The 19,736-nt window shown below is 44.6% G+C and overlaps 2 protein-coding genes across 2 annotated transcripts; both read right to left on the bottom strand.

Annotated features, from left to right (window-relative positions):
• Positions 1–72: 72 nt before the first annotated feature.
• On the bottom strand, positions 73–8,549 carry zftraf1 (zinc finger TRAF-type containing 1). The gene is made up of 6 exons (XM_069695604.1): positions 7,373–8,549; positions 6,182–6,276; positions 4,852–4,995; positions 3,249–3,460; positions 2,914–3,092; positions 73–1,792 (listed from the first exon to the last, which is right to left on the bottom strand). The coding sequence occupies exons 1-6, from the start codon at positions 7,652–7,654 to the stop codon at positions 1,580–1,582; spliced, it is 1,125 nt and encodes a 374-aa protein (XP_069551705.1). The 5' UTR covers positions 7,655–8,549; the 3' UTR covers positions 73–1,579.
• Positions 8,550–9,041: 492 nt separating this feature from the next.
• Positions 9,042–16,374, bottom strand: dclk3 (doublecortin-like kinase 3). The gene is made up of 7 exons (XM_069695492.1): positions 16,204–16,374; positions 15,037–15,245; positions 14,465–14,596; positions 11,764–12,975; positions 11,126–11,258; positions 10,871–11,038; positions 9,042–10,771 (listed from the first exon to the last, which is right to left on the bottom strand). Exons 1-7 carry the CDS (start codon positions 16,268–16,270, stop codon positions 9,981–9,983), a joined length of 2,712 nt encoding a protein of 903 aa, XP_069551593.1. The 5' UTR covers positions 16,271–16,374; the 3' UTR covers positions 9,042–9,980.
• Between the last annotated feature and the right edge of the window lie 3,362 nt (positions 16,375–19,736).

Below are 19,736 nucleotides of genomic sequence, written 5' to 3'. Positions count from 1 at the left end.
CTCGAGGGTGAAACCGAGAACTGAGGAAAGCTGCTTTTTTTTTCCTTTCTTTTCTTTTCAATAAATTTGCTAAAAAAAAAAGTCTTTTTAAGTTTGTGTTTGAGTGTGGATGGATGAGAGCAAGAAAATACATCGACCGACTGTAGCTGTGAGGCTGCAACGTGGCAAAAGTGTAAAGGGGGGGGGGGGTGAATAATGTCTGAATACTCTGTGATTCGTGACCCAGATGATGTTTTACATTTATCGCTGCAAAGTCCAGACAAATTTCAAGTCAAATAAATGACAAAAAAAATAAAATAATGATAATAATCAACCGACAGAGTGAGCCCGGGATTTTTTTTTTTTGGGGCCCCTGAAGGTCCGGTTTGTCTTCGGGCCCCCCGTTGGTCACGTCCTGGATGATTGTACTATCGTTCACGTGGGGAAGACGTTCACGAGGATCTCGCGGCAACGGATCTGTTCTCTCGCACGCGCAGGCAGCCATTCGCACGCTAAAAACCCAACTGAAGAGAAAAGTTCACTGGTACTTAAATATTCAGGGTTAAGAAAAATAAAAAAAAAAAAAATGGTATTAGTGTTGAAGGTTAAAATACACCCGCAGCTGGAGGAATAAGTTGAAGAACTAAAATACGCATGCAGCCCGGCCGTCTCTCCCTCTTGATGAACCGTAAGGAGGGTTTCGGGAGTGGGACGTCGTCTGGTGTCTGTTCTGGCAAAGTCCGATTCTCAAAATGGTTGTTTTTGCCAAAACGGAAGGAAAACTGTTGACGAAACTCGGGGCATGAAGTGTGTAGAAGGAGGAGAAAAGAGACGCACAAACACGCACGCACACACGCACACACACACACACACACACACACACACACACACACACACACACACACACATACAGGCCCTCCGCCTCCATTCACGTGTCCAACGAACAGCTTTGCGGAGTCGACCGCTCCATTTTCACATTATCACGTGTCTTTGGGACATTTGAACATGTGAGCAGAGTTGGACCGCACTCCAGCGACCGTCACTTTACTCGCACACGCACACGCACACGCACACGCAACAGACGCACCCAGCAAACCCTGCTTTGGTTGGTGTGTGTGCTACCTTTGGTTGTGGGTGTCGGGGGAGGGGGGGGGGGTGAAAGGTCAGTCACAAACCACGGGTACACACCAACCATCTCGGAACCCCCTCCTCCACCGGCGCCAACACCACCAACCCCTCCTCCCCCACCCCCTCCCCGCCCCACACCTGTGCCTTCAAAGGTCTCACTCCATCCCATATCAATGCCCACCCATCTCCATAGCAACTCACAGCTTTCCCGAGCAAGGGGTCTCACTATCTTGTAAAAGGAGGTAAGTGTAATTAGTGGTGAGTGTGTGTCGATGCGTGTACCCTGCGTAAAGGTGTGTGTGTGTGTGTGTGTGTGTGTGTGTGGTGTTAAGAGGTATCAATGGTTCAGTGGTGTCTCTCTTTTAATCATCACATCCTCCGTCAGATCCTCCACGGCTTCTTCTTCCTCGTCCTTTCCACCTTCCTCTTCCTCTTCCACCTCCTCCTCCTCCTCCTCCTCGTCGCCTCCTTTTTATTTTTGGACTTGGAAGATGAACAGGCGCAGGTTGATGTTTTTGGCGGCCAGCAGTTTGTTGCACTCCACCGAGTCGGAGATGGGCAGCAGGACGTACTCGGTCTCGTTGGTGTCGTTGCTGAAGGAGTGGTGGTGGATGACCGGCTTGATCCGCACGTCGTCGTACGGCCCCTTCAGCAGCAGGAAGGAGCACTCCAGGGCCGAGTTCACCTGCGGAGACACGTCCAGGTGAAGACCCAAACACACAGGACTTTTAGAGGCTGAGGAAGCTGTATTTGCCGACGTCCACTTTCCGGTGGACCAACTGCACCACGAGAACAACGTTTGAACGGCGTCACATCACCTCAAACACGAGTTTCATATTTCTGTAATTTCTTGTTTCTTATCCGACACCAAGCTGAAAAGATTAGCCGTTGATCAACTGTGGATATCACAAGTTTGTCTTCTGTCTGTTGTAATAATGTTTTCAGTGCGACACTGACATTTTCCAAACAATTGTCCACAAAATAATTAGCGACACGAATCCTCTGCGCTGACACAACTTTGGACGGCAACAATCTGCCGACAGTCTCGGCGACGCCGACGGCCTCGACTGCCGACTCGCATTTTCCTTCTATAACCAAATTCTTCACCCTCATAATGTGATCACTGCTGATCTAATCTTGGATATTGCTTTCTTAATAATAAAAAATTTAATAATAAAAAAAAAAAAGTAAAGACGAAAAAAGATCACGCACAATAGAGGGGGGGTGAAATGGCCCTGAAAGTATATCATGATATTTCAGGGTATTTCTGAGGTAACGATACGACAAAACCCTGAAAAATACTTTCGAATACAAATTTCAAGAACATTTAATTGCAACTAAATAAGTGTTTTATCTTTTATGTCAGACTAAACTAACAGCTTGCCTTCAAATATTAAGTAAAGAAGAAAGTAGTGTGATTTGTTGCTAATCTGATCTTTTTAAAAAAAAAAAAATTTTTAACCAAAACACTTCCCCTCCTGAAGTTGTTCCTCTTTTCGGAATAAACTCCTCCCCTGTGCAGCTGCTTTCAGCCGTGCTGGCTGTCCAGCTGAACGTGCACTTTAAGATGAAGCCATACCAATCTGCTCCTTAACGGATGGAAAATTCTTTGTCTTTTTTAAAAATCGTTTCGACGTAACTCGCCGCCAATAGTCGGTCGCCTCGACAGGATTTCCTCATGTCGGCCCGGTGTCAAGCCGTCTACCCTCTCCGAACTTTTTCTATTCAAACCAGACCCGGTGAGGAGCGACGCGTCACGAGTCCTGAAAACCAGCCGACGCTCTAAAAATAGAGGGGCGAGTGTACCTTGCTCTTGAGGATCAGCTGGAAGGAGAGCGTGCGCTTGCAGGAGAGGTTGGGGTTGCGCTCGGAGTCGTTGACGCGGGCCTTCAGCACCCACGTCTGGTTGAGGACGGTGAAGCGCGGCGTTTCGTAGTACAGACGAGTGATGAAGTCGTCAGTGCGGTACGGCCTGAACTGCACCTCTGGACGGACACACGGGTGGAAGGGGAAAATTAGAAACGCTGAGGCAGAAAGAGTTCAAAGAAACAGCTTTTATGAAGCTGCTGCTACGTGACGACTTCGCTCCTTGGGACGAAAACCCTTATTCGTCTAGGAGATTCTTTCCTGTTGCAATGTACCTGTGAACCCGATCTTCTCGTAGCAGAGCAGGCTGAAGATGCTGTTGTAGAGCTGCATGTCTCTGCGGTGGCTCTGGTCCATCTCGCCCAGTATCCCCATCAGCTCTGTACCGGTCTTGGTCGGATGAGAGCACTCGCTCTCGTGCGCCGGCAGCTCGTGAAACGGGCCTTGCCAGGGGCAGCCGATCCTCTTGTACTTGCACTGTGTCACCCTGGCAACGCAGCGACAAAAGAGAGGTAAAGATGAAGGCAGCGACCGCGGCGCTTCGTATGAATTGGATCCTTCACACGGGCGCTGCGTGACGAATACATGCTGCTTGTAGTGAGTGGAAGGTAATATTATCCAAGGTACCAATTAACCGAGGTGGTGAACTGAGCAAATTATTGCTGCACTAATAATAAGTGTTCGCTGAGAGCCAACCTTAAGGAAAAAAAAAAAAAAAAAGACGGGGATTCACATCAAATTAGATCGAGGTGCTTCTGAATACCTGTTATGTTCTTGCACTGAAAGTGAGGTACTAATAACAGGAAAGGTACTAGTTAACTTTTGCAATTAAGCACGGCCAATTAAAGCCCCACTTTCATAATCCACCCTTTGAACCACAAACCTTTGTCCTGCATGTGCATTTCAACAGGATCTACAATAAAACCACCTGTAATCAGTGGTTATAATTACAGCACATTAAACACCGAGTTCATATTCAAATGAGCGCACCGTCCTAAAATAAGCTGCTGGCGCTCCCGAGAGTAGCGACATCGCCACCTCCTCCTCCTCCTCACAGGGGACTGGTGTAATTTTCTGTCTGACCTGACCACAAACACCTGGTGACTGGCTTGACTGTTGTCATGGCAACATGAGCGCAGGCACTGCTGTCCTGAGCTGGGTCACCTGTTTCTATAGCAACAACCCCCCCACCCAGGATTTTAATGCGTGACCTGAGCATCACGTATGACAGTCTGTAATCACATTAGCAGCGGGGTTTTGGGTTGTTTTTTTTTCTCCTCCTCTGACCTCACTGCTCACGTGCTCCTCCGCCTTCCCCAAATTAACCCCATGTGATACTCAGCCAGGTTACTGACAGGTTACACACACACACGCTGTCCTTGGGGAGTTGCTTTGTATCTCATGTTAGGGTAGTTTCAGATCCTAAATGTCTCGTGTAGTAAAATAAGAGGCTCCTTCGTATGTTTCTTTATATTGTAAAGTTTCTTTAGACAAAAAAACGTTGCTTATTGGAAAAAAGGTGGAAAATCTGCATTGATAATTAATGTATTTTTTTTGTTTCGTTTTGTTTTAATTTAACACGCACAGAGACACACACACAGTAAGACCAGTGACCCGTCATTTTTGTGTTTCTGTTTCGCTTCTTTTGTTTAATTTAATAGTCTTGGAAAATTTGGAAGGTGAATTAGGTTTCTCACTTTCAGTAAGGAGTTCACTACTACTGTGGTAGATCTTGGAGAAAGTGTGTGTGTGTGTGTGTGTGTGTGTGTGTGTGTGTGTGTGTGTGTGTGTGTGTGTGTGTGTGTGTGTGTGTGTGTGTGTGTGTGTGTGTGTGTGTGTGTGTGTGTGTGTGTGTGTGTGTGTGTGAGATATGCATACCTGTCTTGGCACTCCTCTTTCTGGTGTCTCTCTAGGCTGGAGCGGGGGAACTGTTTGAGGCAGAAGGTACATTCTGTCGGCAGCTCACTGACAGCCTTCTCCACCGCCAGGTTTCTGCAGCACAGGTTCTTGCTGATCTCACACCTACACAATCACATAAATCATACCTCAGTGCAATGGTATGTTAAATATTTGTGGCCTGTGCAGATTGTTTCCACAGGTTTGTGAATGATGCGCCACTGAGAGTCGCTGTCTTGGTTGCGATTTTGTCGTTTTTACACTTCAAGACATTATAAGCAAAGGCAAACCTAAAAAAGTTATTTCAGCCTGTGCCCATACATTAGAGATAAATGTACAAGTAATTTGGAAAGACAATGATGTTGACTGTAACAGGTGTATCAAGTAAAATCGCGTAATAATTGAAAAGGCAAATGCCTCTATGTGGCAATACATTTTCCCTCTGAGAACATAAAGACGTCTTAACTTGGTCAATACTGCATTTATGTTTGTCCTGCTGGAGACCACCATACTGGCAAGTTATTCAATTTGACACGTGTGCTTGAATCTGGACCCGTCACAATTGTTTGAGCTGAAATCATCTTTTCATAATCATTAAAATTGTTTCCATTCAGCTGTATAAAAACAGGTGGAACAAACTATAAGACACGTCAGATCCATCATCATTTCCAAGTAATTTTCTGGTGTTCTTTTAATGACGTCATCTTGTTGCACCCCTTTCTTCTTCTGTGGTTTAATGGCACACGAGTGGAGAATTGGCACCTGCAACTGTTTATCTCGAGGTGCTTCACCTCTCACTGCTGATCTCCTGTATTTTGATGAGCGGCTCATGATTTTAGTTGCTGTTGCCAGGTGCCAATTCTCCACTTGTGTGCCATTAAACTACAGAAGAAGAAATCGGTGCAACATTTTGGTTTTAAACCAGATAAATAAGGAGAGCCTGGTGACTTGAAGGTGTCAATTTGTCAGATTTGCAGGAAAAGGTGGGTTTTTTTTCCAAGTAAAATGAACAGAAAAAGACGGTAAGAAATTCTTAATTGCAGTTATTTGTAAAACAATAAATCTACAACTACAATTTGGTGCTCGTGACAGCCCTGCCTCAATCCAAATTAATTCAGCTGCAAAAGTAACCGTGTCAATTTAAGTATCCGTTTTATATAACTGTGTCACCAAAATATCGTTTAGATATCCGTCAACTATTACAGCCATTGACTAAAGTAACTCGTCTTTCCTGACGTCAACTCGGTAGGTTGTTTTGATTTCTACGTGCACTGCCCACCAAGCGCTCACGTCCACGGTGACCCTGGTTTACCTGCAGTTGGGACACGTGGCTTGCTCCTCCTTGAGACGAGAATCAGCCAGGAGGTGGATAAAACATCCGGCGCACATCAGGTGTCCGTTGGTACACTGTGGTAGAAAAAAAAAAAAAAAAGTTAACGGGACAATCAAACACGGGGTTTGAGGTGTAAAACAGTTTTGAGGGTGATCGCGGGATTCAAGGAATGATTGAGAATTGAAACGAGACACCTAAAACTTTTGCTTGTCCAATGTTATGACAAAAAAAAAAAAAATTGTGAGCGTAATTCGTTATAATGGTTTATTTAAAAACTATTAATTGGAATCGCTTACAAATATTTAGGGGAAATGTGTGTGAAAAAACTGACTGTTTTATGACTATAGCTTCTATTTGTCACAAAACGCATAATTTGGGGGTAACGTCATTACATGTTTGGGGCATATTTCTTTAGACTCCATTTTAACTTTGGTTATGTTACAGGGATGGATTTGCTAAAGCTGCCAAACAATAGAGGAGTGGCGGCAAAACGGACTGTCTGCACTTTGCTGTCAAATATGACCGCAAGATTACAACTTGAGAAGCATTATGAAGGAGGAAGGATTTGAAATTTCCTGCACAAATAATGGTCAAATTCTGTGGGATTTATGGACTATATACAAGTGCAGGATATTATATATGGAAAGAATTTGGACTTGTGTTAACACTGCTAATAGATGTTAACCAAATGTGTACCATAAATGTTATTGTATTATGTATGCAGGTGTTGACTTGACATTGAAGAGAGCAGCTCGAGGTCATTTAAGGAGAATGTGGTCGAAGTGAAGGGCAAATTAAACCTACGATTAAGGGTTTGGTTGAGTTCTTGTGTGGGGTTTGGGGATGTGGTTTTTGCTGAGGGCAATCTGAGGATAATTCACAGTATAATGTTATAAACTTGAGGTCAGCACAGCTGACCACTTGGCCCGGTTGTGCCCGGTCCCTTCGGCCCCACGGCTCTATTTGCAGTACAGCAGCTCGGGGCCTGTGTCGGATCCAGTATCACTAAAAATAAATGGAGCTTGGCCAACACATTCAACAGGTTGCCTCTGGGTAATGGGGGGCTACGGCACATGGGGGAGCTTCTGGTACGAGGTTCGGTTGGTTTGCAGATGTTTGACGGTAAGTTTAGGGTTACAGGGGCAGGTTTGTGATTGACACCTCGTTTACCTGGTACACAGACGCCTTGGGCAAGTCTAGGCACACGGTGCAGCACAGCACTGAGTACAGTCTCTCCTCCAGCTTGCCCGACTCTCCCTCGGGTACCCTCACCCTCTTCTTGGGTGGCTCGTCCGGGTCAGGCTCGGGCCCTTCTCGACGTATCCCGACCTCCTCCTGCATGGCCGCGACCCCGGCGACAGCCTCCGCCGCTGCCCCCGCGGCCCCGACCCCCAGGCCTGCCGAGGAGGAGCCAGGGGCGGCCGCAACGTCTCTCTCTTCCAGCGAAGACATGGCGACACGGCTCGCCTCGAGATCCGCGACGAGTGAACCGGGGCGGCGCGACCCGGGCGGGTCTGAGCCCGAGATGTTTAGCGCGGTTAGCTCAGGGCTAGCTCGCGACCTGTCAAGCTAACGGTCAGCTGACGAGCAAAGCTAACGTTAGCTCGGCTAACGCTCGCGCACCGCAGGCTGTCAGGAAGCGACGCGGCCGACGAGCTGCCGAGCAGGATTGAAACAAGCCGACGGGTTGTGTAATAACGAGATCATGTGCAAAAGAAAAAAAAAAAATAATAATAATGTAATTCCGACTATCGGGGTAAATTGAATGTGGACTAGTTTTGTTGACTTACAGTGAGGCTAGCGGACTACGCGGCTAACGCAGCCGTCCTCTCCGTCTGCCCGGCGGAACAAAAACAACTCTCAGCTGTTGTCGCGCTTCTCGACGCCGTTATTCGCAACGACACCGGCGGCCCAAAGCTCGGCTGCTCCCCGCGTCCCTGCTCCGGTACCGGCTGACTGTCCCACGGGACCGCGGGGCTTGTCGTTGATTAAACGCCGCGGTTTAAGAGACACTTCTGTTGGGACTTGTCTCTCCGGCTACACAGCCATCTTTGTTTTTTTTTTTTGTTGTTTTTTTTTTTTCCTTGTTTTTTTTTTTTTTTTTTTTTTTTTTTCCTCTCCTGTCCGTCTCCCCCGACTTCAACCCTGCGCAGCCTTTTACGACTCCGGGTCAATTTCGTTATGACACCGAGCAGGTTTCTTGATTGTGGCCAGTAATAATAAAAAAAAAAGTTGCGTATTTAAAAGTAAATATTTCTGCGTGTTTCTGTTAGGGCCTCTATGCGGCGGTGACTACTTGAACAGCCGTGACTTGGCTGACAGCGGAATGTTTTGTTGTGGTAGATGACTTCGGGTATTTAAAGAGTTTTCAACGGCGCATGCGCAGTGAGCATCTGCGGGTCAGCGTATGGCAGGACTTGGAAAGGTGACCAAAACCTGATATGCGACAAAAGTAGGCTACTTCACCAAAAGTCCTCCGCACAGCGTGCATTTTTTTTTTTTTTTTTTTTATTAGATTCATCCATATCCTTATATCACCATAATAACATAAGTTAACAACGGAAACTTTCAACAAAACTTTATAACCAAAATCACCTTTGTTTGTGGTGCCTGCATCTTTATGTCCCTGTAACAAGTTGTACGGGACCCTGTGTTTGTGTTAAGGAAGCGTACGCAATTCAGACAGGACTACAAAGCAATCGAAGAAAGCCTTAACTACCCTTGGCCACTGATAGGTCATAACCATTTATAAGCTTTTTCATCCTATCAGTGCCCCAGATAATATGGCTTAGTAGCCACAAGGGCTGGGAGGGGTGTGTGTATGTGTGCATGATGGGGGTGTGTGTGTGTGTGTGTGTGTGTGTGTGTGTATGTGTATGTGTGCATGTGTGTGTGTGTGTGTGTGTGTGTGTGTGTGTGGCAGGATGTCAGCGTGTCAGCTGTCTGCAATCGGGAGGGACAGGACTAACTCCTCCCATTGGACGGACAGATATGCCTTATTTGGTCTGTGTGGAATGGTGAGGGGAGCAATACCACCTTCAGCTATGCACACACAGTTTACCCAGCAGCTGTATGTGCTCACACACGTTCCTCGGTGTTGGTCAATCCCCATTATTGGCTCCAGGATATTACCACACATCAAATTTCCCAAACAGATTTGTCGTCACACAGTGACGGTAATATCGAGTCAAATCAGCGGTGGTTTGTTTTCCAATCCAGTGAAGTGCAATGTATGTACAATAAACAGAAAGTTGGAAAGATCGTGTTCAGGAATTTACTGGGACTAAGTATATGGTTAGTTAATGATGGTATAGTAAACGACTGTAGTTATCATACAACACACTTTGTGGGATGGACTTCCATATGAGTATAAAAGGAAGATCAGTCAGTGTCAATAGACAAGCAGTCAAAAATATCAATGGCGGACATGATATCCTCAGTTAGATATGATTTGCATGAAAAAAACTATCAAAATACAAGAAATTTACTAAAAAGTCCATGAAAACACGCAACATAAAAAAAAAGACAAGCGCGCAGTGCTTCACTACTTCCCAACTCCTACTTGTAAAGTCCTGATACACACACACACCTTCATTAATTTATGATTGCAAGACAAACATCTGAGATGTGTCTAGCTTCATTGATCAGACGCTATTCATCCCAAGAGAATAAATCACATCACCAGCTGTTCAGTCAAGGCTTCAGCTCTCAAGAAATCAGTGGTGTTGTCAGGAACGATGAAAGTAACGCCCCTTACCTAATCCCACAATCAAACAGATCAGTGACACGAGGACTGTGTGGGTGGGTGGGTGACGGCGGTGGGACCATCCGGCTCGTTTTCTTTTGGGTGGTTCTGGAGCGGGGCTGTATTTGGGTTGTGTGTGGGCAAGATTAAGTTCTGAGAGTCAGTCGGAGAAGCTGCTGCTGGGTTGGTGGATGTGTTGTGTTGCGTTGAGTGACCTGCTGTGGTTTCCTGCCCCGTGTTGGTTAGCGGTGGGGAATCTGGAGGTGACTGCTGTTGGCCGTTCTGTTTCGATTGTGTGTTAATCTGGGATGGAAGCTCCGTTTGGGCTTCAGGGCTGCCGAGTTGATCGAGCTGCTCCGGACCTGGATCCTGTACTTCTTGCCTGCTGTGCTGCTCTGTGGAGGTGGACTCTGGTTTTTGTAAAGGTGTGTGTTCTTTGATCTGTGGAGATGTGATGTGGACTGGGCTCATCTCTTTTAGGTGTTGCTGTGGTAGTTTGTTCTCTTCTTGTCCTCCGCCTGTATTCATCTCAGTTTGTCTCTCATCATGTGCGCTCGGCTCTTTAAGTGTGATCTCTTCCTTGCTGCCGGGGAGTGCTGGTGTTTTGTCTGTCAGCAATTCTGATGCTTTTGTTTGAACTGGTCTGTGGACCCTCTGTGGTCCTGCTTCAGTTTCTGCTGGGTTCTTCTGAGTTTCGTCTGTGAGCGCCCTCTGCCTGCAAATTGAAGCCATAGCTTTCACCCAGGGATGCAGGAGGGTCTGCTGTGCTGTCAGCCTCACTGCTGGGTCTGGCTGAAGCAGAGCTCCGACGAGGCTTTTAGCTTCTGCACACAAAAACGCACACAGAAAAAAAGGGTATTTATATGTGTATAAGTGTACATACAACATTTGTGCCAGCTGCCGGGAGTTTCTATACATCCTACCCTCTGAGATGAGGTCCCAGTAGGGGGACGGGAAGTGAAACTGTCCTTGTTTTATTAGCTGAAACAGCTCTTCCTGGTCCCGATCCCGACTGCGAAATGGGGGGAAGCCACAGAGTAGGACATAGATGATCACACCCAGAGCCCATATGTCCACTGCTACGCCATAACCTGACGGGTAAATAAACAACAGACATATCTTTTTCAGAATGAAAAAGCACTGCTCAGTCAGATACAGAAGTCACATGAAGTCCTAACCTGTCTCACAGAGAATCTCTGGGGCTACATATGTAGGTGTGCCACATATGGTGAAGACTGGTTCAGTCACAACCATTGCAAGACCAAAGTCTCCGAGCTTCAGCCGACAGATTCCTGCAGCGACTTGCTCTACCTGAGGAGGGGGAACAAAAATATAGACTTAAAAAAAAAAAACACAAGTCCCAGTGCATTGACATAGTTGCTACACAGACAGTAAAATATTTACTTGTTTTACTGACATTTTTATCTATCACATTTGACCTCTCCATTGGGGATTGCAGTTGTTGCATCCTACTAGGTGTAGACCTCAAATTAATTTTGAAACTTAACTGTTAAGATGTGTTTCATTGTTCACATAAAAATAACTATAGATTGTCTTTGTTTCTTCCCAAGCTGAAAAAAAGACATCAATTGTAAGTTAGTGATCTTTCTCTGAAAATATGAAACCCATTATTATCATTATTCCTCATCCAGTGTTGATATGCAGAATATTTTGTGGCAGACAGTAGTGCACACGAGTGCCACAGATCAGACAATTGAGATTAATAGTCTGAAAGGAATTTATATTTATAAAAAAAAATTCACATAAAACTTCAGATCATAAATACTCCACTCTTCTGATCTACCCTGATACCCACCAGTAGGTTCTCCGGTTTGAGGTCTCTGTGGACGATGCTCTTGCAGTGGATGTAATTCAGAGCTTCACTCACATCTGACACCATCAGTCCTGCCTCTGCCTCTGAAAACCTCCCCCTGTCACTGATGGCTTCGAACAGATCTCCTCCACTCACCAGCTCCATCACCAGGTAGGAGTGAGTTTGCGTATGGTGGTGTGCGAACAGCCGCACTATACGAGGGTGACACAGACTACCCAGAAGGCTCAGCTCGTTCTGCATCATGTGCTCTCGACCAATCAGCTTGGAGCGTTCAACAATCTTCAGGGCGAGGGTTTGGCCGCTGTCACGTCGGCGGCACTCTCGCACCACCGCAAAGTTCCCATCTCCAACCACACGTCCAATTTCATAGCAACGCTCGACGTCTGACAGGGTGACGTCACTGCCCTCTGAGAGAAGACCAAAGGTGTCCCTCTTCTGTGTGTCTCTCTGTACGGCACCCACATCTGGAGCTGGATTTAAAAGTTGTATTTGTACAAGACTCTTCTCCTCATCTCTTCTAATTGGCCGAGGAGGAGAAGGGTTGTTATAAACATTTAGCTTTTTCACTTGCTGCTCTTTATGAGAAGTTCCTTTCTGCTTTCTTGACACAGGTGGAAGTGGGACCCTCCCAGACAGTGCACTGATCAATTCTGGACCCTGATGTTTCGCTCTCCTCGCTGAGCAGTTTTCACACAGGGTAGGAGAGGAAATCTCTGTGTCTCTAAGACCTTCTTCATGTTTAACTGCACCAATAACAGAAGGTTGTGGCTCTCTGACCCCGCCCTTCACTCGCAGTCTCTGCAGGTGGTTGGCAAGGTGAGCAGGTTTCCTGCATGGATTCTTTTTATGAGACTTCTGAGAGTCAGAATAATAGTTTTCTGGCTGGTGTGTGTCCGCATGTTGAGATGTGCGAGTATTAATATGATTCTTGACTTGGGTATTTGTGTCTCGGTGTGTATCTGGGTTCGTCCCGCTGCTTTCTGTCCCCTCACTGTATCCGCTGTCAGCCTTAGCAGCTTTATCTGGTGCTGGCCGAAGTCTCTTCTCCCATGCCCGCAGTGCTTCAGCTCGGTAATGTGAATGTTCGGGAAACAGTTCCTCCAGAGCCTCCTGCACACTGCTCAATTCAGGGCGAGACTTACCGAGAGCCAGGAAAGCCACCTCACCTCGGAAGAAATCACACACACCCTTAACCTGTGATAGAAAGAGATAGAATGGTGATTAAAGACGGTCACAAACAACCAGGCAGCACATCTGGACCACTGATCAATTTCATCAGCCTCTTAGTTTGATAAGCTACGTTTAATGGTGAAACCTGTCGGTAGCTTATATCAAAATGCTTCCTACTAATTTCACAAGAAAGGTTGAACTAGAGCACAAAGAGTTCCAAGATAAGTGGGAAACTGGTCTTTTTTTTTTTCATGGAAGTTAATGTGACTGGTTCGTGCCTGATGTCCATTGAGAAAGCTGTCGTTCTCCTGGAATACAGTCACCAGCTTATTACTCTGCTAAACATACAGGATAGTGTAACGGGTGACAGAGAACAGTGGCAAAGATGAGTTTCTTGGCATTGGATTGTGAATGGATGAAATTTATTGTAAAAAAAATAAAATAAAAAAATAAACTACAATTAGCTTACCACCTTCTGCAATGAAATTGCAGTTGGCAACCATGTCTGTCCAGACTCATATGATGCATGTAGTGAAACCTTTGAAGAAATTTGTCCAATAAAGTTGTTGCCGTGACAGTGAACAATGCTTCAAACATCGATGTTGCTGCGAAGAAGCCACAAGGTTTTCTAAGGTGTGGAGTTGAGTTTCTAACGGGATGGACGTGAGGTCTTAGTGACCTTGACCTTTGACCACCATAATCTAATCACTTCATCCCTTAGTCAGAGTGAATGCTTGTGCCAAATTTAAAGAAATTCCTTTCCTGGACTTTAGCTCTTTGCTTGCCCTCCGCTTTTGTCTACTGGCCTACTGCCATGTTGCCAGTAAGCTTGGTCACTAAGTATTTGTTGCTAAACAAACTGCTCCTGTCTGCCTGGTCGTGGTCTGCATTTGTGTCCTCCTTCATGCTTGGCCCAACTCCCCACCGTGATGGTTTAGTATGCACTACTAAATACTATACATGCATAATATGCTGCTTTATGACCAGATTTGCCTTAAAGACACGGGCACTGTGTCAAAATCTATTTTCAGAACATAAATTTCTCTTTAGCTTTGTGCCGACATGTTGCATATCCAGAGCTGAATCTCGAGCCCAGTACTGTTCCAGCATACAAGAACTGTGCGCATTGCAGGAGGGGGAACTGGCGTTGACAGTGGCAGAGCACCAGATTTTAAGTCCCAAGATTTCTATTACATTACATTTCATTTTAGCTGACGCTTTTATCCAAAGCGACTTACAACAATATCAGTTGATTAAGTCTGTAAAGAGATGGCTGCAATCAGGGCTGTAGCTGAGGACAGAAGAGGTCATGTGATTGGGATTTTCTGTGGAAATCTTAGGAAATCTGAAGATTAATTTAACAGTATTTGTTAAGGTTTTAAAATGACCACATCGCACACTTGGGAGCCAATTAAAAGATATTGCACATTTAGTGTGGGAAGAACAAGGGGATTTAGAGGGCACATTTTTGCCTTCTCGCTTTCAAGTTAGTCTGTTCATGGTTGGGCCTCACCTCTCGTGCGTGTGTCGTGTACAGACGTGTGACTCTGGCTCTGTGCCAGCGAGGGAATCCCAATGCCTCCGAGATATCCAGCAGCAGTTGCTCAAAGGACACCACACCCCTGCGGTTCAGCAGCACTGTCACCTTGTGAGACAAAAATAACAGTTAGGTTATGAAACTTGTCCCATGTGTATGACAATCCCATACACTGAAAAATTTGACCCACTCTCTAAAATGTAACTAATGTTTTTTCTAATGGTAAATTAATTCGTTATTAATGCTTTAGAGATTGGTTACACGCTATTAATAAGCGTGTCCTTTAGCGAGTCTTTTTCCTCTTCAATAATGACATTTTTTGTCTTAGCGCTTTAGTTCATCAGGAAAACCTTTCCAATGGACTGTTGAAAGTGAAAACCTATGAAGATTATCTGTCTGTAATAGCTACATTATTACCAAACAGAAAGAATTCAAACCATAAAACCATTATGTTGTGTAACTAATCTATGAACCATTAGAAAAGGCCACTAGTCACAATAGACCCTTCATGAATGGTGCATTCGAACTACCCAAAACCTTGAATTCACCTTCCGTAGTGTACTTTGACCACATGGGCGGACAATCGTGACCAGATGGGGCCGCTCGGCGCTCTCCTCTGCATGACGAGTGTGGAAGAGGGGGAGGTGAGGAGGACGAGGAGGAAAGAGAGACTTGTGAATATGTCCGGCAGGTTGGGGGTGGATAGGCCAGGGCCGGGGTGCTCCAGCAGGTCGCTTTAACAAGGGGACTGGAGGAGCTGAAGCGTGTCAGGGGGTGGAGGAACAAAGACAGAAAGAAAGCATTGGATTTTTGAAAGTGTGCATGTTAACTTTGAAGACATGGTCCCGGTGGGCTTCCTCTAGACTCGTACACAAAGGAAAACTTATAAGTAACAGAACACCAGTTCCTCATCCTGTGTGACCGTGCGCATGAGTGTGAAAGCAAATCTGGCTGATCAGATTTGAGTGTTTTCCATCACAGGGAGTGCAAGGGCCATTTGAGATTCCTCAAGCACCTTGCTCCATTGGCTGAATTATTTAGGCTTCCTTAAAAACACACACACACACACACACACACACCTCAACAAAAGCTTGCTTGACCTGGTTAGGGCTCAGCTGAATCTGCATGATTAATGAAGCATTAGAGACACGGAGCATCTTTGACGTTTCACTTTCTGGCACTGATGGAGACGGGGAGATGTTATCCGTCCGCTCAGCGGGGGTTTGTTTTTCTTTTTGTTTTGTTTCCAGACGCAGAACAACAGACAGAAACACAAGACCCTACCTCTAACATGACCCCTTTTAACAAGACACCGCACAGGTCCACTGAGAGTGAGAAACAGTACACATTCACACACAAAAGCTCCGCTCATACAAAAAAAAAACATCTCATAAAGAGCCAGCTGTGGCCGGCCAAATAAGACTGAATCAGCCTTTTCTCTTCGTGTGTGTGTGTGTCTGTGGAGGGTGTGGAGAGTTATAATTTTATTAACTTTCCTATAGTAATGATAATGTCATTTTTCACAACTCGGATGGGGCAACAACCTGTGAAAAGTTAGTGTGTCACAGACTAAGCCCACATAGCCCACCAACAATTTACCCTTTGCAGTTTAAAGACGGATTATTAACCCATTTGTGACAGAAAATGTTGACTGCACCCCTCTGTAAAGTTTTAAATATTTTAACTGTAAGTACAAATTCCCGACCGTCACTCACCTGCCAATCTCCATTTATCATTACGCGACGCTTCACATCCATAGTGGGCTCTCTGCGAGGGTGTCATGTCTCTCCAAAAAAAATATAACGAAAAAGCAGAGCTAACCACAAAAATTCTGTTCCACTAATTGTTTTGAATTTGGCTCTAATCCGTCATTTACTGCTGCTGTCATGCTCTCGGCTCTTGGCTTCCTGGGAAAGTAACGGGATGCACTCAAGATCCGTGTAGCGACACTGGTTGCCATGGATGCACTTCAAATTAAGAGGCCAGAGAAATACCGGAAGCGAAGCGAGTTTGCCTTCAAAAGTATAACGTATTGACTAACACGTGGCTAACTTATTATAGTGCTCTGTGTGTGTACTTGTTTTTTTTTTTTTTAAATGAAGATTTGATTTCCACATGTTTTCGATTTTCATAATATAACAGAATAATTTGAAGCAAATTTTAGATGGCTAGCTTTATTTTGAAAATGACCGGAAACGTGCTGTATAAATTTGAAGGCTTGACGCCGATGGGCAGGCCACGTTTCACAAAACGGAGAAAGTTTTAAGAGAGAAAAGGGGCAGACAACACTGCTGTAAGGCTGCATCTTTATTTTAACATCATGAAACCGCCTGTTTTTGTGTTGTTGGTGCACTCTGGCATCTTAGAGTTACAAATGAAACCACGTTTGTTAAAAATGTTGTGGCTGTTTGGTACCCAAGTAATTTAGCAACGACAAGTTGTTTTCAAAAGGGATGAGGTTTGGATCATGAAGGATATTGGAGCAGAATTTTAGATAAGCTTCTAACAATAAGCCACAATAAAGGCTTCTTAATAGCTGAGACAGCTATTTTTTTTTTAAGTGATTGTCTCCACCTTTATTTTAAGGGGTTTAAACCATTTTTATCTATATTTAATGATTTCCTTTTCTTTCTTTTTTTTTTTTTTTTTTATCTAAAAGCTGTCGAATATAAAGATATTGAGTAAAAGAAAGCAAAAAAGGGATAATGCGCCTGGAGTTTAAAACTGATCATAAAATGACAACGTCCCTGGTTGAAATCCACCTTGATTGCATGTCATCTGCTTTTTCTGTCATTCACCGATTCATTCATTTACAGAATTCCCAGAAACAGCAGAGAGGACAGGACTTCACTGGTGAGTCGTAGCGGGTAGCTACTTCTTTTGTTAAAACTCTTTTCTGTTTGTGTGAATGAGAAAGAACCTTTTATATCACAAAGACAGGAGGAAAGTTATGGTAAAAAAATCACACTGACAGAGGGGGACAGAAGCGGACGGTCTCGGGGTCGGTTACCATAGTTTCTCTGATGGAATCCAATACGCTGACACACACACACACACACACACACACACACACACACACACACACACACACACACACACACACACACACACACACACACACACACACATTGAAACACAAGCACACACACCGTGTCCAGTTGATCTTTTAATACACTGCCCCCCCATGGCTCTGTCTCCATGGGTACTGTTGGTACTGGATCAGGAAGCAACCATTTCTGTTCCGGCTCCTTATCCTGGACTCACCACTGAGACCCAACAGTGTGTCTTTTTTCTCCAACTCCAAATTCAAAACACAAAACTGCTCCTCGAGATTATCCGTCTTTAATCATTTATTTATTTCTCTGTATATTTCCCTTATTTCGGTCGCTTTCTTTGCTGTTGTTTGTAGGGAATTTTATACACTTTACTTACAGAGTGATAGTAGGGAGCCGAGATGAAACAGCTGGCGCTGAGACAGAGGCATAATAATTACTCTGTCAGTTGTTGAAAGCCCTATTTTTTTTTTTTTATCTTTGACTTTATGTTGGAAACAAGTAGAGATCCTGGAGGATTCATGTCGATTAATGCTTTATGTTTTAATGTGGTGTTTGTAAGTTTCCAGCATTACCTTCTTTCACACACATTCTGCTTTGTGGTCAAAATCTTTCACACAAATACCAAATCATAAAAAGTAAGGGGCCCGTACCACCTGGGGGCTGATATACATATGTTGTATTGCCAGTATGTGACCAGCAGAGGAGGCTGGTGTACCTATTCTATAGTCCAGCATGCAGCCGGAAGTTGCAGCAGGCATGACTAGCCAGAAAAAAGTCAGGTGGTTCCTTGAAGAGCTGTCTATCTATGATCATCATGAGTTAGTCATGAAATTCCTTTGTGGAATAGAGTGGTATGATGCAGGTTTAATTTTAAAAACGTATTGTACAAATTGCAAAGAAGATGGAGGTAAATCTGACAGCCTGGCTCTGTGCACTATCCTTTACCGACTCTGAATGTTTGTTTCTCTCTTTTAAACTTGTTGCTGGCTCACTGGGGAATTTATGAAACAATTTATGGACTACAATTTTAGGCCCGTTTGCACAGGTCAGACACACAATTTTTTTTTACTACACTTTGTACTTTGTGCAACAGCTGCCACAAAAATGGCACCACCACTTTTATAATATGTCAATATTTAAATTAAACTGTGTCTCAGGATGCTTTACAGGGTTTGCTAGGTTGTAAAAACAACTCCTGATTGGTGTTTATCCTCCACAAACATAATGCTTTGTCTTTTAAACAAGCTCTTTAATTAACCTTTCAGCCCCTCTGCATGGTCAGTTGGACTATTTACCTCATGGAAAAGAACTGCAGAACATATAGACAAGGTTTTTAGTTGTAAATAATCATTTATGAAGGACTTATTGTTCATTTGATGGTGCATTTGAATAATAAAGCCATTAGTTACGCAGTGTTTATAAAAGATGCTTTCTTAAAATAGACTTAACGCATGTTCAAACGTCTGCCGCTCCGTCTGTAATCTGAGTTGTGTAGTGTCCTGATGCCGTTCAAGCTTTTGCCCTGTAAATAACTTTCTATGTTGTCACTCACGCTGCATATGGACAAGGGGAGAGAGAATGAGAAGGAGAGAGGGAGGCTGCCAAATTAATTAATGAACAAATGGCTGTGTTAGAGACGGGAGTGGTAAAGTCCATATGTTTATCCAGTTGTATTATTCACGCAGTCACACAAACATGTGCAGGAAAGCCCTCAGAGATCTGGAAGAAATATCATGTTTATGGTTTCCCTACACATCCCTCTGCTCTTCTGCTCTTCTGGAATCCATCCCTGTTCAGCAATCCAGGCCCTTCAGCTCATGTCAGCTCAGTGTACATGTATATTTGCACACACACACACACGTGTGCCCGCCTTGGCTAAAGTCCTGTGTGTTAAGGCCAAACAAGCTGTCCAAGGTTTGTCTGGATGGTATAAGTGCTGGAATCATATCTGTGGTCGACAACCTCCAAAACAGCAGTCTAGCCTGAAAAAAAAAAAATTTTATCATGTACACAGATCAAACGGGTTCAACTCAATTTACACTTGAGATTACTACAGATGTCACAGATAGTACAAGCTGTTGCTCGTGTAAGTGCCAATGCAAATGTTATCTGTGTTTACTCGAGCTGGATGGGGGTTGTATAGTGCTCAACTTTATGGTTTTAGAAAATCTCAGCATGCATATGTGAGCCTT

The sequence above is a fragment of the Brachyistius frenatus genome, unplaced genomic scaffold (genome assembly GCF_029030835.1).
Source record: "Brachyistius frenatus isolate BFR_SWC_R1_liver_20210118 unplaced genomic scaffold, ASM2903083v1 Contig_2, whole genome shotgun sequence".
Lineage (NCBI taxonomy): Eukaryota > Metazoa > Chordata > Actinopteri > Embiotocidae > Brachyistius > Brachyistius frenatus.
This window is presented reverse-complemented; position numbering and strand designations above follow the sequence as displayed.